The sequence below is a fragment of the Esox lucius genome, chromosome 23, assembly GCF_011004845.1.
Source record: "Esox lucius isolate fEsoLuc1 chromosome 23, fEsoLuc1.pri, whole genome shotgun sequence".
Classification (NCBI taxonomy): domain Eukaryota; kingdom Metazoa; phylum Chordata; class Actinopteri; order Esociformes; family Esocidae; genus Esox; species Esox lucius.
This window is the reverse complement of record NC_047591.1, coordinates 6,766,583-6,788,093: the sequence shown is the minus strand read 5'-3', so window position 1 is coordinate 6,788,093 and position 21,511 is coordinate 6,766,583. Positions and strand designations below refer to the sequence as shown.

The following is a 21,511-nucleotide window of genomic DNA, read 5'->3' as shown; positions in this document are numbered from 1 at the left end:
CTTCTTTAGGGAAAGACAGCTGTTCTCAAGCACCGGCCCCACCCAGCTAATCCGAAACACACACTCTTCTGTAGAAAACCACCGGGAGTATTCAGAGCTAACACACGACTGTCTGCACGCACCCCAAAACACTTGAGTCACTCACCCAAGAGTTCTGAGACAGTGAGAACGACATCTGGTGGTACATTAGTGAACTACATCTCAGTATGGGGTAGAAATGTACGGCATTCCAGCGCCCTCTTGTGGTGGAATATAATGCAGGACAGGAAGCTGAGTCATGGCGAAGTGAGTTGAAAGTGGAGGCAAAATAGCTGGGAGTAACAACAGCATGTATTTACCACACATCTCCAGAAATACTACTTCAACAGAAGACCTGATACACACAAGCACACACACGCACAAACGCATGCACATGTGAGAGAGAGAGGGAGCAAAATTGCTGTTGTGTACTCACATTGGGCGGAGTGTTGTTATTCAGGTGGTCCTGGCTGAGGGGGCTGAGGGGGGTGTCCACGGCAACAGGTGCGCCTGGGTGACAGTCCAGCGACACGTTCTCTCGACACTCTGGGTGACACGTGTACTTGCACCCTGAAGGAGAAGCAGAGGAGCTCGGTGAACGACTGGGACGGGCGAACACTGACCTGACCTTGCTGACTCAGACAGACGGACAGATATCTCCGTGGTAGGGCCTGTCAACTGAGCCGGCCGAGGCCTCCGAGACAGCATCAAATGTCACCGTTTTGTATACACTCCCAAGTTATTCTTCCACCTCTGAAAACTTTAGCCACTTCCTTGCCCAGAGGTTCTTACATGTTTCATCTGTGTTAACTCAGAAGCAGCGTGATCTTTAACAAGGAACTGTGGATTCATGTTTCATTTTACTACAATCAAAATGTCATTAAAAATGTATAATGGGTTAGGGTTATATAGGAAAGCCACTTTAATACAGTGATGTTTGAATATTTTTTTAAAGGTAAATGTGTTTTCTGCCTGACAATAACCTGTTGATAAATAATATAAAACCATAATAATCCAAACCTAATACATACTAAGCTATAACCCAACCCCAAACGTCTATGCAAATATTTCCTGGAACTCCAGACTCAGGACTTCAGCAGGAACAATATTCAGGTTGTGTTGTTTGGTGAGCCGAGGACCAGACAGAAATGAGCTCATCCACAGTATGCAAACACACTGAAAACAGACAGTCACTATTCAGCACTCTTTCATCAGTCCAGATTCAGCTTGGTGAAGTGAAACAAAGTTCCCATTCAAACCATTCCGAGTTCCACAAAAACCTAACCGCAGTACGCATATTTAAAATCCAGCAGATAAGAAGAACTCCTTAGCTGACAAGCAATCAGATCTGTCGGACCTGCAGACAGTTAGCAGTGACACAGGAACTGCTGCTTCCCCAATAGCAGACTAAAATGATGAAGGCATCTCTAATGTGGACTCTCTCTCTACAGTGTCTGGCCAGCTTCCATCTTCCCACTTAGCAATAACTCTGACTGGAGGAGAGACAGGGAGAGCGTCCGAATAACAGAATACATTTCACACAGAGACACTCCCTTCATCCAGTTTACAACATCCAGCAAAAGAGCACCGTCTGTCTGTCTGTGTGTGTGTGTTCTCTCTTACCTGAAGACCTGCTCTTTACCTGCTGGCTGAGCTTCACCGACAGTTTACTGATGGCTGGTCCCATCCCACACCAGCACACCATCTCCTTCCTACCTCATACTCAAACACACACAAATGCCTCCTCACCCTGACCGTTCTGTCTGCTGACCAACGCTCCCTGACAGTGGTGGAGGTAACACCCACAGGCCAGTAGCAACAGGCCCAGCTCGGACCCACTCACTCTCTTGCAAAAACAGGCGTCGGGAACTCGAGCCGGCATCGACTGGGAACTCCTTTCTACCTCGCCGTCCCAGACCGACCCGAGGACTCGTTCGCCCGGCCGCTATTGCTCTCTCCGTCTCTCTCTCCCTCTCTCACACAGACTCACTCAGTCAGTCGCTTAGACATTGTCTTTCTCCCCCTTCCAGTGTCTCAGTGCAGCAGTGCTGAGTGGGTGATTTGCCTGTCAAATGGAGCCTCAGTTGCCACAGTGATGGACAGGAGAGATGGGGGGGGTGTCAGTGGGTTAAGGTTAGGGGGAATAGACAGTAGGTTAAAGGGGAATAGACAGTGGGTTAAGGTTAGGGGAATAGACAGTGGGTTAAGGTTAGGGGAATAGACAGTGGGTTAAGGTTAGGGGGAATAGACAGTGGGTTAAGGGGGAATAGACAGTGGGTTAAGGTTAAGGGGAATAGAGAGTAGTTTAGGGTTAGGGGAATAGACAGTGGGTTAATGTTAGTGGGAATAGAGAGTGGGTTATGGTTAGGGGAATGGACAGTGGGTTAGGGGAAAAGGAAGATGTGCTTTTGAATGGGAAATATATTGTGTCCCCACATAGATAGATATTCCTAAATCGTGATCCAGGTCTGTCTTCACCAGAGGTCCCTGGAAAGACAGAAAAACCTGACAAATTGTCCAGTCCACACTAGAAAATAAATGCTTTTCCAGCTAGGGCTGCAACTAACAACTATTTTGATAATCAATTAAATCAGTTGATTACTATTTTGATTAATCAATTAATCGGATAGAAATAAATACACCAATTCCATACACCAAAGTGTTTTATATAAAATATAAAAAGTGTTTATTTTATCCTTTTACAATGCCTTAATCATAACTGTAGGCAGTTTTATTTATAAGACAAATATAAACGTGAAAAAATTAAAGGGTTAATATAATTTTCAAGACTGTTGGAAAAGCATTCCAGGGAATCATAAAACTGGTTGAAAGACATTTGAGTGATACTGTAAATGTTAAGTGTAATGCATTTAAATGCCTCAACGTGTTTTAAGTGAAAAAATACAGAACTCACCAAATTTGACACTAACTGGTTTTCATCGGTAACAGCGTGAATGCTTAGCTAGCTGAAGCTGCTCAACTACACACAAAATCTCTGGTTTGTAGGTGACTGTTAACTCTGCCACACATTCAAGATGAACTATTTCTCAATTAAAAACGTAACTCCATGAATACAAATTATTATGAATGACGAATTCATATTATATTAACTTGCTGTGCTGAGCACCATTCATCTTCTGTCAACACGGCTTCAACTCGTTCTCTTTAAATGCTCATGCCGTGAGTTCTGATATGCATATTTTGCAAGAAATTGTTCAGTTGAATTCTTAAACGTAAAGTGGTCCCAAACGTACAACGTTTTTGGTTGTATGCAACGACCCTCTGGTGTGGTCTCTGCCATCTTTTTTTTTTTTTGCTGAATTTAGAGTAGCCCCAACTAATTGATAATGATATTCATTGCCAACAATTTCTATTATCGATGTTATCGATTTTTATCGATAAGTTGTTGCAGCCCCATTTCTAGCTAAGGGTCAGGTTTTAGGGAAATGTTGTGAGGATTTAGTGAAACTTAACATTTAGGTAAAGTTTAGGGCTATGTTTAGGTTTAAGGTTTGGGGGTTTGAGATGGGAATAATGTTTGCGGCCCCTACATTGATTGTAAAACGTATAACGTATGCGTGTGTGATTAAGTTGTGGTAGACAAATGTGTGACCTTGGAGCTTTCTGTCACCCATAATGGAATCTCTCTCTACAACACACCTCAATATCACACAGATACATCAGTGGAATGGCCTTTCTTTCTCCATTCGACACACTGAGTTAAAAGTATTGGAGTCGGTTGCACATGTGGTTAATGGCTGGATTCTCAAGGAGCTGCACATTACTAGACATGACATATAATCAACTTGATAGGCAGCGATATAAGACAGGTCCGCTTCAGAAACATTAGGCCTACAAAATATAAAACGGTTAGCACTGTATAGCTCTCTGTTAGTGGTCACAGGCCGCCTTCCTGTGTGGAGAACAAGACGCTGTTTTATAGTCAACGCACCGAACGATCTTTGACGTGTTCCAATCCTATTCCAATGCACATCTGATCTGTCGATTCAAATCAAGAACTCTGATGTGTGTGTGCCGGCAAGAATGTGGACCTCTCTGAGCTCATCTGCACACAAAGAGGTTGTCCAGTCTGGTAGGCTTCCTGACCGTAACCCGCACTACAATGAGGTAAAGTCTAGCCATTGTCCCAGCTAGGCCCTGGGGCCACAACCAAAGAGGAAGTGTTACACCGCCCATACACATGTACTACTACGCTATTCCACAGGCTATGCCACACCTCAGACAGTCACAGCTCATCAAGCAGAAATACAATATAATGAAACGACAGCGTACAACAGGCTTCCGAGGACAGTGGTATTTACTGGGGAGTTTTAGCTAAGAGCTGTTGGCTGGATTCGGACTCATGCTGTGGCAGTATATGGGCACCGGCGGCAGTGGCCCAGACCGTGGGATCACCCTAGGCTGGGCACTTCGTTTCTAGGAGTGAATCTATAATAACTGATGTGTGTGCGCGTGTCCTTGTGCGCGTGTCCTTGTGCGCGTGTTGTGTGGTTTAGCTGTGCTGTCTCGGTGATAACAGAACTTCCAGTAACGACCCAGATCGAACCAATCGATCAGACTCAATCAGTGGAACTGAAAGCCAAACAGGGCGCTCAGCGAACTCAGCGTTTTCCCACAATGCCTCACAAACCCACAAAAAGAACAACAACACGCTATACAAACAGATAAATGCCGACCCTAAGAAAGACCAGAGCCAGTCGAGTGTTGAATTTAGAGTCGGAGCACGAATCATTTAGAACGAGAGATAAGGAGAACCTGTAGCCACCTTCTCACAGACGTGATAAGAGCTAATTCAGCCCTCCGACTTCGTGCTCCTTAAAATACAAACACGCCCCCCACCCCAAGCTCCGCACCACCTGGCCTCCAGCGTGGATGAGAGTAGCTGACCCGGACCCACTTACATAACAGGCACAAACACCGTAGTTCAACATCACCTGCGTACTCTTTTACCGGAGGAAAACTGTCGGGTCCGGTGTTTCCGCTCCTGAATTCTGAGTCATGAGGTAGCCTGGCGGTAAGATGAATTGGGTGAGTGACCGAATGGTTGCTGGATCGAATCCTGAGACGAAAGGGTGAGAGGAAAACGTGTTCCAGCCTTGAGCAAGGCAGTTATCCCTAAACAAATGTCTGGTTTAATGTCTATAGCCACACTCTCTAAGGGTCCCTCAGTGAAAGTGGGATATTTTAAAACGGAAATTTGGACATATATAACACTAGTACACAATAAATACAACAATCACCTAATTATTACTATGTAAAGACCATAGATTTGGTTCAAGTGGGAATGGGCAGAGTCTGAGCCTTCCCCTGGACATTTACATTACAGTCATTTAGCAGACACTCTCACCCAGACCTGCTTACAGTAGAATGGAAACGATTACACACTTTCCCACAACACGGTACGGTTGAAGAAGACGTACTCAAGACCTCTTGGAGTTACATGGACTAAAGAAGACCTGTGTGTGTGTGAGGTCAGAGGGTGAGCTGGGAGCACCTGGTAGTCTCCCTCCACCATCTAACAGGTGTGTCTGACCCTGGAGCGACAGGACAGGTGTGGGCTGTGTTTCTTTAGGGGGGGGGGGGTCCCCATCCCCCACACTGTCCCCTCAAGTCCTCGGCATCTTCTCCTTTCTTCATTCCTTTCAGACTACTGTCATTGTTTACTTTGAACTCAACATAATTTGTCAGAGGGAAAGAGCCCTTTGAAACCTGATGGCACTGCTGTGTGTGTGTGTAAACGTGTGTGCGTGCACGCACACGCACGCAGGCACGCGGGAGACAGAGAGAGCGAGAGAAGATCGTGTTTTCTTATCCTGTAATCAAAGCTGAGTGAAGTGATCGAGTGTCGAGGAAAGCCAGTGAGTGATCGGTCTGCCTGGGGACCCAACATGGCCTCCGTGGCTGGTCTGTACAGCGAAGGACCTGGACGGTAGCCAGACACAGCATCCACACACTGTCGCTTTGTCTCCACAACCACTTCATTTACCTCTCGCTCCGGCACCAAAACACCACGGGCCATTTCATAAGCACACTGTTCTAACAGTTCCAAGTCACAGCGTCCTGGTCATGCCATCAACAATTCTCTGCGTGAAAAGTCTCCAAAAACCCAACCCAACTCAACCAGAGGATGTTGACCAAGAACTCCATCTCAATGACAGAATCTTAGAGGAGAGAAAGGGAAGATTAGGGAAAATATATGAGTTTCAGACAGAGAACTGCCTAAACAAACCACAAGGCAGCAGACATATCCAAATGTCATAACTTGACACCAGTGTGAAGCCTAAACCTATACAGTGATTTTTGCAAAGGTAGCATATTCAACGTAGCCAGCTGTGAAAAATAACCACAGTGATATTTATCTCGCTAGCAACTATTTTGTGTTATTCAAGTGGATAGGCTGGTGATGTAGTTCACCTAAATGCCAAGAGCCTTTTGCAGGGAATGGCTAAACAATCCCATACACTACTGCATGCGCGCACACACACTCACCAGAGTTCCTCCAGAGCAGGCTGATTTCCAGGCGTCCAGAACGGCGAATGAGTTTAGGAACACGGAAGAAGAACCCAGACACCCTCCTCAGAGTCCTCCCGAACCCTCTAGCCAGCCCCATGGTTCCCTCTCACACTAAGTCTCTCATGCATCCAGGCTACAGTTCACATGCCCTATGGGCTCCAGTTGGCAGAGAGCGACGCACAAATCCACCATGAGGCCACTCTGCTCCTGCAGATCCCAGCTCTGGACTGCCGTTCCCTCTGGCCCCTCTACCCTTTCCCACCCCCACTCTCTCTCCTTCCCTCCCTCTCTTTCTGCCCAGCCCTGTCTGGCCTCTGTGTCATGTCTGGTCAGGGCTAGTCCCTCCCCTGACTGAAGCCCCTCATTCACCCTGTGTGTGTGTGTGTGTGTGTGTAGTCATTGTGTTGGGTCATTAACCTGTCACAGGCAGTTGTGTCTTCTGAAGCCACACTGTCACCGTGCCTGCATAAACAAGAGCAGCGCGCCAGGGCAAACACAGACAGGTAGTTGGCAGCAGTCTCAAGCCGGGCGGCTTCCGCAATCTTCGAATCGTCCACGTGCTGTTGCCCAAGTCCTGGCCCACAACACACACACACACATCCACTCTAGTGGAAAATAAAAACGGATCTATTCATGGGGAATTACAACAGGTTATCCCCTGAGGCAGTGAACATAAGGACAACTGTTTTATTTCACCTGCATGTCTATTTTGATCCAACCTTTTCACCTCTCCACGTGGATGGCTCTGAACCAAGCCCTCGGGCTGAGCTCATCACGCTGCCCTACAGAGCCAATGTTTCGGCTGAGGTGTGCATGAGTGACACCCCCCCCCCCCCCCCCCGGTCCGGAACCCGTCGTTGAGGGAGTCCAGTAAGTGTGAGAACAGATAATGCCATTAAACATTCACTGAGTGGTCAGACCATCCGACTGGTTCTGTTTCCCTCCAGCGCCACTGCCGCAACCCGAGTCCAGACTCACTGTGGGGGAAACAGCAGACGCAACGGGGAAAGTCACCTTTGTCCCTGACACCCGGTGTCACATTTGGGTTAACCGAAGGAATGCAGGTAGTTGGACTTGGACGAAGCCCTGGCAGAGCCACCACATTGTATAGGCCAGTGAACAGCAGACCTGGACCTTTCTGTGAGTGCACCAGTCAAATGGTCAAATTATATTAAGTGTGAGTCGCTATGGAGAAGAGTCTGCAAAACAACTCAAAAGTGAAATGTAGTCAATATACAACGTATTTAACTGTAACTCATAGGAGCCCTGAATCCTGATTGGCGGAAAGCTGTGGTGTATCCAACCCATTTACCACGACTATAAATAGCCCATGTTGAACTTTTTACAATTCCAATTACCCCAGTTTATGAATGCAAATAGCCTCTTCAGGAGTTTGTGGTAACCACGGTATACCACGGTATAAGTGCTGTATCAAAGCACTCCGATCGTGCCTATTACAATGTTTACACATGTGATGGCGGCGTTATGCTAGTATCAATAAACAGCTAAATATAATGTAAAGACGTGAGTGGGTAAGGGTAAAGCAATACACAGAGAGCTGAATTGAGAGTGAAGCATTTCGTAAGACTGTAATAGAATGTTTCCCTTCAAACCAGTTCATCAACATGCAATGTGTCGTGTTTAGCCCTTCCCTGTGGAGGTGTACTACTGTAAGCTTCCATGCTGAACACCAGCTGGTTTAGATAGTTTCGTTAATAAGTACATTTACTGAATAACTGTATACCTGAAGATGCAATCTGTTAACCAAATTGCTGTCTGCTGTAGTCGTTGACATTGGTAAGACCAGATCATACTCTAAACAAACCTATTAGGCTACAGCAGAACTTACCTGAACACATCAGAGAAAAGTGAAGAATGTACTTGCAGCACACGTCGCACCACGCGCCCGAAACTTCTGGGTAGAAGGTATGTCCCTCACCCTTCTCCTCTCTCACCCGTGGGTCTCTCTCACTGGGGGAGAATATAGTCCTCACATCCGGGGGCTTGAAACCCCTCTTCCTACCGCCGCGGCAGGGGCCGCCGTTTTCCCCGGGATTCATTACCTCTGGTGTCCTCTCCGACTCTGGTTTCCGAACGACAAAAATCGGTAGTGGCAAGTCTGCTTTTTTCTCGCTCCAGACAGCCTCGATGCTCACCAGACTGCGGCTTGGAGGAGAAGGATGGCTTCGGATAGCTTTCACAGCCTTGGCTTTTGACTGGCGCATCCTGGGTGGAGAGGACACTTCTACGACACTATTATCCACTGTCCTCCTATGTGACAGTGGTGAAATATTAACGACAACATCCACAGCCAACGGTGATTCGACACAGGTGTAACGCGTCGGCGAATACTTCCTGTGGTACATCGCGATAAACGTTACGCAGTGCGCACTCTCAAGGCAACGCGACAGCAGTGACTAGTAATCGAACGCTTCCCAGGTGTGAGATACAGCTTCTTTAGGAAATCTGGCGACACGTTATTTTAACCCAAATCCACAGTAATGTACACTATGCTGCGCCCTCTCTCTGTGTGTGCTTGTGTGTTGTTGTCTGTAAGCAGGTTTAGCAGGTATGGGGCTGGGTTTTATTTCACTACTCATCTCAAGGAATCCTCCTTCATTTGTACTGCTTGAGGTCAGTAGACAATAATTTCGCCTTGTACTTAGCTGATCACTGTGATGTGAGCAAATAATCCCTCACCTGCCGTATTTCCTACCATTTGTCATGGCTGTACACCTCATTTAGTTCAAAGTAAAAGGAATTACCACTGAAACGTGTCAACATTGCATGTCAAGTCTGTTAGGGACACAACATTTCAGCAGTATCATGTACAGTACCTTACATAAGTGGCATACCTACACAATGCAGAAAACACACCTTGAGATGAGTGACATACCTGTACAGATATGCTGCAATGATCTTAAGGCATTTTTATACCATTGCAACTTTCTAAATAACGTCACCCAGTAGAAGCTTTCGAGATGGACTAGGCTGATCTTAATAACACAAATGCATGATGACAAATATACACATACTTTGAGTTATTTTGTGGAGCATACAAAACTCACCTTGCTGTTACTCTCCTCACTTTTGAGATAAAAAGGTAAAATCATCCAAATCATACAAATAACTATTTGACATACAGTATCTGACAAAAGTGAGTACATCCCTCACAGTTTTGTAAATATTTGATTATATCTTTTCATGTGACAACACTGAAGAAATGACACTGCTACAATGTAAATTAGTGAGTGTACAGCTTGTATATCAGTGTAAATTTGCTGTCCCCATATCCAGAGGTTGTCTTTGGGAAATAGACGTATGAGTGCTGCCAGCATTGCTGCAGAGGTTGAAGGGGTGGGGGGTCAGCCTGTCAGTACTCAGACCATACGCCGCATACTGCATCAAATTGGTCTGCATGGCTGTCATCCCAGAAGGAAGGCTCTTCTAAAGATGATGCACAAGAAAGCCTGCAAACAGTTTGCTAAAGACAAGCAGACTAGACATGGATTACTGGAACCATGTCCTGTGGTCTGATGAGACCAAGATAAACGTATTTGGTTCAGATGGCGTCAAGCGTGTGGGGCGGCAACCAAGTGAGGAGTACAAAGACAAGTGTATCTTGCCTACGGTCAGGCATGGTGGTGGGAGTGTCATGGTCTGGGGCTGCATGCGTGCTGCCAGCACTGGGGAGCTACAGTTCATTGATGGAACCACGAATGCCAACATGTACTGTGACATACTGAAGTAAAGCATGATCCCCTCCCTTCGGAGACTGGGCCGCAGGGCAGTATTCCAACACGATAACGATCCCAAACACACCTCCAAGACAACCACTGCATTGCTAAAGAAGCTGAGGGTAAAGGTGATGGACTGGCCAAGTATGTCTCCAGACCTAAATCCTATTGAGCATCTGTGGGGCATCCTCAAACGGAAGGTGGAGGAGCGCAAGGTCTCTATTATCCACCAGCTCTGTGATATCGCCATGGAGGAGTGGAAGAGGACTCCTGTGGCAACCTGTGAAGCTCTGGTGAACTCCATGCCCAAGAGGGTTCAGGCAGTGCTACAAAATGATGGTGGCCACACAAAATGTTGACACTTTGGGTCTAATTTGGACCCTTTCACTTAGGGGTATACTCACTTTTGTTGCCAGCAGTTTAGACAGTAATGGCTGTGTGTTGGGTTATTTTGAGGGGATAGCAAATTGACACTGTTATACAAGCTTTACATTGTAGCAAAGTGTCATTTCTTCAGTGTTGTCACATGAACAGATAATCAAATATTTACAAAAATGTGAGGGGTGTACTCACTTGTGAGATACTTTTTCTCCCCAGTGTATGCAGTATTTGATACACTGCAGATTCTGCAGGTTTTCCCATTTACAAATCATGTAGAAGTCTGTAATCATAGGTACTCTTCAACGGAGTGATGGAATCTAAAACAAAAATCCAGAAAATCACATTGTATAATTTTTAAGTAATTAATTAGCATTTTTTTGCATGACATAAGTATTTGATACATCAGAAAAGCAGAATTTAATATTTGTTACAGAAACCTTTGTCTGCAATTACAGAGATCATACGTTTCCTGTAGTTCTTGACCAGGTGTGCACCTACTGCAGCAGGGATTTTGGCCCACTCCTCTATACAGACCTTCTCCAGATCCTTCAGGTTTCAGGGCTGTCACAGGGCAATACAGGCTTTCAGCTCCCTCCAAAGATTTTCTATTGGGTTCAGGTCTGGAGACTGGCTAGGCCACTCCAGGACCTTGAGATGCTTCTTACGGAGCTACGACTTAGTTGCCCTGGCTGCGTGTTTCAGGTCGTTATCATGCTGGAAGACCCAGCCACGACCCATCTTCAATGCTGTTACTGAGGGAAGGAGGTTCCTCATGATCATTGATGCCCCACGAGGTGAGATCTTGCATGGAGCCCCAGACCGAGGGAGATTGACCGTCATCTTGAACTTCTTCCATTTTCTAATAATTGCGCCAACAGTTGTTGCCTCCTCACCAAGCTGCTTGCCTAATGTCCTGTAGCCCATCCCAGCCTTGTGCAGGTTTTATCCCTAATGTCCTTACACAGCTCTCTGGTCTTGGCCATTGTGGAGAGGTTGGTGTCTGTTTGATTGAGTGTGTGGACAGGTGTCTTTTATACAGGTAAAGAGTTCAAACAGGTGCAGTTAATACAGGTAATGAGTGGAGAAAAGGAGGGCTTCTTAAAGAAAAACTAACAGGTCTGTGAGAGCCGGAATTCTTACTGGTTGGTAGGTGATCAAATACTTATGTCATGCAATAAAATGCAAATTAATTATAAGAAAATCATACAATGTGATTTCTGGATTTTTGTTTTAGATTCCGCCTCTCACAGTTGAAGTGTACCTATGATAAAAATTACAGACAAAAAAAAAAGCATTACATGCTTCGTAAGTAGGAAAACCTGCAAATTCGGCAGTGTATCAAATACTTGTTCTCCTCACTGTATATACACAGTGGATATTAAAACAAACTACACACCACTGTTAAAATGCCAGGTTTCTGTGATGTAAAAGAATGAGACAAAGATAAATCATGTCAGAATTTTTCCACCTTTAATGTGACCTATAATGTGAACAATTCATTTGAAAAACAAACTGAAATCCTTGAGGGGGAAAAATAAAAAACTCACTATAACCTGGTTGCATAAGTGTGCACACCCTTAAACTAATACTTTGTTGAAGCACCTTTTGATTTTATTACAGCACTCAGTCTTTTTGGGTAGGAGTCTATTAGCATGGCACATCTTGACGTGGCAATATTTGCCCACTCTTCTTTGCAAAAGCGCTCCAAATCTGTTAGATTGCGAGGACATCTCCTGTGCAAAGCCCTCTTCAGATCACCCCACAGATGTTCAATTGGATTCAGGTCTGGGCTTTGGCTGCGCCATTCCAAAACATTAATCTTCTTCTGGTGAAGTCATGCTTTTGTGGATTTGGATGTTTGGGTCGTTGTCATGCTGAAAGGTGAATTTCCTCTTCATCTTTCTTACGGACGCCTTAAGGTTTTGTGCCAAAATTGCCTGGTATTTGGAACTATTCATAATTCCCTCAACCCTGACTAATGCCCCGGTTCCAGCTGAAGAAAAACATCCCCAAAGCATGATGCTCCCACCACCATGCTTCACTGTGGGTATGGTGTTCTTTGGGTGATGTGCAGTGTTGTTTTTGTGCCAAACCTACCTTTTGGAATTATGGCCAAAAAGTTAAATCTTGGTTTCATCAGACCATAACACATTTTTTGGGGGACTTGATGTGTTTTTGCAAACTTCAGCCGGGCTTGGATGTTCTTTGTAAGAAAAGGCTTCCGTCTTGCCACTCTACCCCATTCATATGAAGAATATGGGAGATTATTGTCACATGTAGCACACAGCCAGTATTTGCCAGAAATTCCTGCAGTTCCTTTGATGTTGCCTCTTGGAAGCCTCCCTGACCAGTTTTCTTCTCGTCTTTTCATTAATTTAGGAGGCACGTCCGGTTCTTGGTAATGTCTCTGTGGTGCCATATTTTCTCCACTTGATGATGACTGTCTTCACTGTGTTCCATGGTATATCTAATGCTTTGGAAATTATTTTGTACCCTTCTCCTGACTGATATCTTTCAACAATGAGATCCCTCCTGATGCTTTGGAATCTCTCTGCGGACCATGGCTTTTGCTCTGAGATGCAACATAGAAAATGTCAGGACAATCTGAACAGCTGAACTTTATTTGTGGTTAATCAGAATCACTTTCAATCATGGCAGGTATGTAAAGACTTCTATTTAACATGAGTTTAAATGTGATTGGTTAATTCCGAACACAGCCACATCCCCAGTTATAAGATGGTATGCACATTTATGCAACCAGGTTATTGTAAGGTTTTTATTTTAAATTTTTCCCCCTCGAAGATTTAAGTTTGTTTTTCAATTGAATTGTTCACATTATAGGTCACATTAAAAGTGGAAAAAGTTCCGACATGATTTATCTTTGTCTCATTCTTTCACATCACAGAAATCTGACATTTTAACAGCGGTGTGTAGACTTTTTATATCCACTGTGTATATATGCATATATATATATTTTTTTTTAATTGTAGTTCATAGGGATATTTGTTTACATTAGTTAGAGCTTTTTGTGCTCATGTAATAATTCTGGGATCTTTTATTTCAAATAAAACATTGGAAAAACAATACATATTTCACAATATTTTTGTTCAGTGTCATTTGTGAATTTTTGTGTTTTAGTTGTTGTCTTTATGCCTTCGGTCAGGTTGTCATTGTAAATACGAACTTGTTCTGAAATAACATACCAGGTTAAAGGTGAAATACATTTACACATTTTTTTTTTTAAACACAAAAAACTGAAGCAAAAGAAACAAGATTCCGGAGAAAAATGTAAAAATTTCCCATCACCCCCTAAAAGCAATCACTTTTCTTTTTCCAAAACATTACGATCAAAATCATACCAAAATGTGATATTCTGTTTAAGCTCTCTGAACCTCCCATAAAAATGAATAGCAAATCTGGTTTGAGAACAGTGTAAAGTGGGTTAACATGCCACTTATGGAAATTAATTCATAATTTATAGCTATAGTTGATATGCTACAAATCAGACAGAATGAGGTAGGCATGGCTTAAACATGGAAATTATTGTTAATGGGTTAACTTTATACAAGCAACCAAAGTTGGTTTGTTTAGTGCTGATAGCCTAAACAGCATAGGAGACAGATAGTAGCATTTCAAACTTCTCCCAAGTCTATGGATCCTTTCCCTCCATGAAAAGGCAGAGAGAGAACATTTTTATATTATAATTAAACAAGTATAGATATTATTATTTCTTTTTTAAGTCAACCGAACTTGAAGTACTCTGCACATTTGAAAGTTGGTTTCATGATTATGAATCATTTCAGATGTCTAGTGGGCAGAACTATTATAATAATGGGTATAAGTGAGTGAAATATCAATGGCAGCCAGTCCTGAAATTAATGGAAACTGGCATTTAGGGATTATAATGTAGTCCCTTGGTTCTTTAAGGCTAACCGATTGTCTTTCTATTGCAGGAAAAACATCTATTTTAAAGTAAGCCCATGCAAGGTCTGGCCCAGCCTATAAATTAATCTCAACGAAAATATCTAATAATATATTTTCCTCAAACTCTGAGTGAGAAAACAGAAGCACTGTTTTTCCAAGACAAGCACATCAGCCACCACAAGTGAGTATCTTAGGCTCTACCGCCATCATATGCAAAGCTCTGGAACTACAGTCTATAAAAAAGGCAAGTCCAGAATCCATTTTTGCTTTTCAAATACCCTGAACGTTTTTTTAACCAAAAATATTCACATACTGTACTTTCATATATATTACTATTAACGTAATTATTGTACATGTAATACTATAAATATTAAAATGCAATTAATAATATAAAGAATGGGGCATGAGGTGAACAGTTTCGCTGATATCCAATGTCTCTGCAACAATCATGTACATTTCTATGCAATTGAATCTTTGTGCAAAAATCTACATGAAACTAGGTATGCAATAATAGCCCTAGATTACAACCTGAGTTTCTTAGAGGATAGGACTAGAGAGAGGATAATAGAATGACAACAGTTAGTCACCCTTCATACAAACTACACTTGCCCATTTCCCATCTTGGTTATAACCATTTCATAAAGCTCTACAGAGAATCGCCAGGCCGACCAAATGCTTCTAGATCAATAACACCAATTAGCACTTTTTAGAAAAATAGTGGAAAACAGGGAAGCAATAAATTGTGATATATGAGGGGGAAGCCTCTCCAGGCTCAGTTGACATCCTCATCCTCATTAGCAAAAGCGTTTACCTGTGCAGAGAAAGAAATAATTACAAAAAAGATCACAAAATACCTGCTATTTAAGATAGTATATACATTGGAATAAAAAATGAGTGAACAACCTAGAGTTTCACCATGAACAACCTAGTGTACATGATATAATGTATTTGACCCATTGCACGTACGTATCCACCATGCTCTTTGGCCCAGGAAGAGAAGTGTTCCTGTAGGTATTTTGCTCCGAAGCCCAGCATCCGGTTCATAGGTTGGTTGTCAACCACTGACAGGCGACTGGTCGCCTGGTGGGGCCAAAAGGGGGAGACTTGACACAAAGTGGATGACATGCACCACTGGGCATTCCTCACATACATGCTAATTATTACACATTAGGTACTCTAAAGGTGCATGCATTCTATCACAATACACCTCACATGCTCAGACAGAGAATGCTTGAGGGCACGCTGGCTCAAAAATGCAATTGGCTACATTCACTTCATCCATATCAATATGAAGGGATTACCAGGTTATTAAACAGTGTTTTATATAATCCATAATAATTTCATGACTTCATTCAGAGGTAAATAATAGACTACATCTTTTTTCTAAATGACTAAAATTGGCATTTATAAGCAGAACATGTAATTAGTTATACATTTGTTATAGGCTTCAGTTGACAGAAGGCAAATGTCTCCCCACTTATTTATTGTAACCACCATTGTAAAGCCATTATTCTCTTCCTCCAAATGGAATAAAGGCGTCCGTCTCCGGGTTGAACCGTGGCAGGTTCACGACTCTGTCCCGGCAACTACATGAAATAGTGTCTATTTTTTCCTGTAGTGCACATCCATGTACAGTTAGGTCTGGAAATATTTGGACACTGACCCAATTTTCATAATTTTGGCTCTGTATGCCACCACAATGGATTTGAAATTAAACAACACTTTTTGTGTAGTACAGCTCACCAGTGTGTTCTTTTTTTCGCAGAATGTTCCAAACTGTTGTTTTGGCCACCCCTAACGTTCCTGCTATCTCTCTGATGGATTTTGTTTTTGCAGCTTATGGATGGCCTGTTTCATTTGCATTGAGAGCTCCTTTGACAGCATGTTGTGGGTTCACAGCAACAGCTTCCAAATGCGAATGCCACACCTGAAATCAATTCCAGACCTTTTACCTGCTTAACTGATTACGATGGAATAGCCTACACTAGTCCATGAAACAGCTTTTGAGTCAACTGTCCAATTAATTTTGGTCCCTTGAAAAAGAGGGGGCTACATATTAAAGAGCTGTCATCCCTAAACCCTTCCTCCACATTGGATGTGAATATCCTCCAATTAAAGCTGAGAAACTGCACTTTAAGCGTTAACTGTAACTTGAATATATTTTGGTAAACAGACAAAATAACAAAACCTGTGTCAGTGTCCAATTATTTCCAGACCTAACTGTATATGAAAAGGATAATGTCATACAATAATTGTCTTAAATACATTGTTGGATGTGTTTTCATAGTGGTATGACTGAGTGGATAAACTTTGCTGGGCGACTCATGGTGGAGGATGATTTGAGATCCACCACTGGGTTCACAACAAGGAAGACATTCCAGCAAAACACTGACAGCAGCCTCTGTGACTGGTTATCGCAGAGCGTTTGAAACTGTTGATTTCCATAATCATGATGCATTTCGTAAATGTTCACTGCTTCCCACATTAGGAGTGCACAGCCCAGCTTCTCGCTGCCCAGATGGCTTGTCATTGAAAATGAATTTCAATGCACATAGCCACTGATGTTATAAATGCACCTGAAGGTGCTAGTTAGCTGTGTACCACCTAAATTCTTTAGCACTGTTTTAGCCCGTACCTGGATAATTGTTTTATTACTTTCAATAGATGTTCTTCAGCAGGTTTGCAGGATTTAAATATGTAACACACAGTTATTCAGTCATGCTTACCTCACAGGTCAGGGCGATCTGGGTCTTGGATGACTGTTGAGTGGTGGGGTCAGAGGTCAGGCCCAGTCTCCCGAGGAAGGTAGAGATGGTCTTCTCATAGAAGCTGTAGGAGCCAAACAGCTCTGAGAACTGAGAACTGTCCTTCAGAACCTGAAAGCAACAGGACACCGTTTGTTTATGCACTATTCCCAACAAGTATTTTTAAGGTCAATGCCATTTTATGCTCTTTCCTGAAATAATAAAAAACCTTAGCATCTCTTCCTGCTTCTACATGGTTTGGGAAAGGGCTTTAGTCTGTAATAAACTAGGTCATTCAGATGGCTAATATATGGGTGTAGGGGGGACACCAAGTGGATAGATGTAGAAGTTCACAATAATGCCGTAACATCTTACACCAATGGATATTTCCTGCCATACTTTACCTCATCATTGAGTTTGTCTCCGGTTTCTCTCAACAGCAACCCCACCACTCTCTCTACAGCATCTGTAAGAGAGAGAACAGGGTATGGATTTAAAGGTCAAAGGTGAAACAAGGTCCAACACAAAAAAAGAAGAACACATCATCCTAATTCCAGGAGACTTCAGTATGAATATCAGGAAAAATATGGGAATTTCTTGTAATAACAAAGCAATCGTAACTGGGGGACATAAGTCAAATTCTTTGCAAAATTAACCAACAAATGTTAGCTGACAGGTTAATAGTCCCTCACATATTCAGTTGGGTTTCTGTGGTGCCTAATTGATAGAACACTGCCTCTTACCTTCCTCTCCGTCAGTTTCCAGGTCCCCACAACTAAAGCTCACTGAATCAACAATCTGAGTCAAGTGGTCGGCTACCTTCTTCAGCTCATCTTCTTCCACTGACCCTGAATTACAAACAGACAGGCAGAGACAAACTTTAGTATGCTTGGCATGACAGCAAACCAATTGATATTATTGTATGAACACATGCCGTAGAATAATCATTTCTCTCCTACCCCTGACTCAAACTCACCGCTTCTCATACATCTGAAGTTCTCTGTTGATGTTGGTCTGGATTGTTTATCTGTGTCTGTGTGAGGTTGGATACAACTAAACAAGCACATCAGTTTTTTACTCTTCTTCTTTTTGTTTGTGTTTGCAGGGCCTTCTACTGTTTCTGTGCCAATTGCTGGTTCATCTACGTGGATGTTTGTGCTTTGGGGTCTCCTTCTCTGGTTAAACACCCTGAGCATCCTGAATTCTTCAGTGTCCTCCATATCATTCATATCCGCTGAAATCCCACTGCTGGCACTCCCATTAGCATTTGAATTGCTATTAGCAATATCACTGGCATTGGTGTTAGACATCTCTCTGGAAACATGCAAACACACAAATCGCGACATGTGTAATACTACATAAAGTGTATTGCTGCAACAAATCAGACAATACTAATTTGTAGCTTTTATTTTGAGGTTTTAAAAACAGATTCAGGTCTAAAGACATGGACGTGATTAAACGTAAAAGCATGAATGAATGTGAACAGTAAATTCCTGATGAAATGCAATGAAAAGAGCACCAAAAGAACATTCATATTTGTAAATTAGGCAACAAAAACGACGTTTGAAGTACATTAATATTCACATTGAAGACATGCCAAGGGTTGCTTTTTTCCTGTGACAATGAAATTATAAAATTCAGTTGAAACAGAGATTTTTACTTATTTGAAGATCATTCATTTTAGTCCTACATCAATTGATTCCCAGGTCATGTGCCTAGCCTATAAAGCACTAATTGGAGTACAGACAAAATACATTAAGTAATAATGATATATGTAAAAAAAGAATGACCAGTGTTTTCATTCTAAAAGAAATACCGTAAGCCTGAATGAGTTTTTAACCTCGATAACAAACCACGTTTGAACTTCATAAATGTTTGACTAACGACATCAGACAGTGGAAAAAAATATTAAACCAAACTTGATAACTAGGATTGGGCAGTTGTATTAACAACAAAGTTTGAGTCAAAGTTTTAACATAGTTATTAAGTCCGCATGCGTGTTAAATTAAAATGAAAAGTTAGGTCTACTTACATAAAAGTACGTCTGTGCCGGGCGCCACAGCTTCAGCTATTCTGTAAATCAGCTTACTACTTCTGCCCTGCGCTCTAGATGTCCGCCAGGCTCTGAAAGTAAGCCGCACCTTGCAGCTATGTACACACTTATCTTCCGTGTAGACGTCAGAATATTGCTGTTAAATCGAAAGCAGCCTTTGCGGTTGCTTTGAAACTGGAAAACTTAATCATGATGACACACCAACATGAAAAGCAGACGAATTTAAAGAAACAAAACAATGACACAGCTATTTTATCTATTTATCCACCCCCTCCACCCCATTCACCCAAAATTAACAATACCACTATATTCCCTAAAGAAATAACCAATGTAAGTTCTAGAAGGCACCCACTACACTGAATCACACTGGCTAACTACTTGTATTGTCACCCATGCTGAAGATTGTAATTCACAGGCTTGTGCGACTGTGACCTCAAATCAGGTACCCTTGAATCAATGTTTAAAATGAAAACAAAAATGAAACAGTTTAAACAACGAAAACATTTTTCTTGGACATGTGTTTAATCATGTTTACATTTTGGTAAATAAAACCTCAGTCACCACACACAGTATTGGTGACTAATACACTTGTGACTACAGCATACTGCTGTAACAGGGGGGTTTCAGGCCACATCATCCTTCTGCTGATGACGTTATCATGTGGTTGAACCTGTACAAGAAGAAGCAAAATAGTACCCTAGCAGGAAGAGTTACGCTCAGCAAATGATGACAAAGGTAACTGGCACAAGTGAAGATACCCAGTGTTAATGATCTCTATCTGTTTCATAAATGTGATCTTCCGACTGGTGTTAGAAATGGGAGTAAGTCTCGCGTTCATGGGCTGAGACTTCAACAAAAAGAATACCAGAGGGGCAGAGGTTGGTGTCCCTTTAGCAATTATGGAAGATGTGCAGTGAGCACAAAGCAAGAAGCACAAAGACGGACTGGGCTGGAGGTGTCACTGAGTTGTACTGATAAAGGTGAACCAGAATAAAGAGAACCGTTAAGAAGCTATTGTCTCACTGGCTGATTGGAGGTCCCTGGATGAAAGCATTGTTTTATGGAAATTAAGACAGCAGACAATTACTTACAATGTTCTTTCTAGAAATGTGGTCAAGTGGAAAAGAAATGGGAAGGGGTAGCTTTAATGGGGACTTGTGTAAATGCAGTTTTCAATTTAAATGCTGTAGGAATATTGAATGTTATTTCAGAGCAGTTTGTTGATCTTTATTTGTCAACATAATCTGTATCAGTTTGTGAAATAAAGTGGCATGTTCCATTATGGGCTGACTGCCAGCAAGCCAGTAATTGATTGATTTCAGCCAATGGCTTCCTGCCTGAAGGTTCTCCACTTAGTTTAAAAGAGGATGGTGTTCCTTGTGGAGGAACAACTACTGAAATGTCACATAAGTTTTTATAATAACAAGCTGTTCATGCCAATACCAATCAGTTGCATATATGGGAGGCCATAGGTCAGTCCTCACAATGGTCCCTACCTTGTGTAAACTTAAAATTGAAAGGAAAATCATCAGCCAGACACTTAGGCTCAAGTGAAATAATATTGTAACAAAAAATGTATTCTACCAAATATATCGAATGTAATCAATTATCTAAAACAGGGCTTTGGATTAACAGCATCAACTGTTTTTCTTCCTATATATTTAAAACATCTGCTGTTTTAATCAATTTATTTCACGACAATTATACTTTAGAAGAATTGAAGCATGTCATGAGTGTAGGGGTGCTATATTAATTTTGAGCTTTTCTGGAATTGCATTAGCGTACGGGCATTAATGGCTACCGCTACAATATGCGTATTTTGGTAAATAAGAAACGTATTTATTACATGATTATAACTCTCCTTATTTTCTCCGCACCAGCTATGATGTACTGGCTTGTCACTCGTTTTTTTCCACCAACATCAAACCAATTCCAGTGAGATTCAACGAGGAGATTGAAATTATCAGCAGACCTACTGATAATATAAAAGATATATGGCGCAATGTCTCTGATTTTGAAATCTTCTCTCTCTAGGGTCTCTGATATGACCAATGCCAAACTTAGCACGTCATGCACTTGTTTTCAGCAACATGATTGGTCGGCCGGGACGAGGGATACCC

The 21,511-nt window shown here is 42.5% G+C and overlaps 2 protein-coding genes across 3 annotated transcripts in view; both read right to left on the bottom strand.

Annotated features, from left to right (window-relative positions):
• rassf3 (Ras association domain family member 3) overlaps nt 1-8,993 on the bottom strand; it is a 44,013-nt gene extending 35,020 nt beyond the window's left edge. Inside the window, exons 1-2 of one of the 2 annotated variants that reach the window (XM_010903610.4) lie at nt 8,402-8,993; nt 455-588 (exon numbers count right to left, since the gene is read on the bottom strand). In XM_010903610.4, the coding sequence (XP_010901912.2) occupies nt 455-588; nt 8,402-8,918 (651 nt within the window). In that variant the 5' untranslated portion in view covers nt 8,919-8,993. Of the gene's footprint in view, nt 1-454; nt 589-6,528; nt 6,665-8,401 lie in introns of those variants that run through there. The other variant, XM_020042968.2, reaches the window with a different exon arrangement.
• A 4,632-nt stretch (nt 8,994-13,625) lies between these two features.
• Nucleotides 13,626-19,485, bottom strand: LOC105029994. The gene is made up of 7 exons (XM_010903609.5): nt 19,371-19,485; nt 18,315-18,652; nt 18,082-18,186; nt 17,743-17,804; nt 17,321-17,470; nt 15,561-15,674; nt 13,626-15,405 (listed from the first exon to the last, which is right to left on the bottom strand). The coding sequence occupies exons 2-7, from the start codon at nt 18,646-18,648 to the stop codon at nt 15,367-15,369; spliced, it is 804 nt and encodes a 267-aa protein (XP_010901911.3). The 5' UTR covers nt 18,649-18,652; nt 19,371-19,485; the 3' UTR covers nt 13,626-15,366.
• Nucleotides 19,486-21,511: the final 2,026 nt, after the last annotated feature.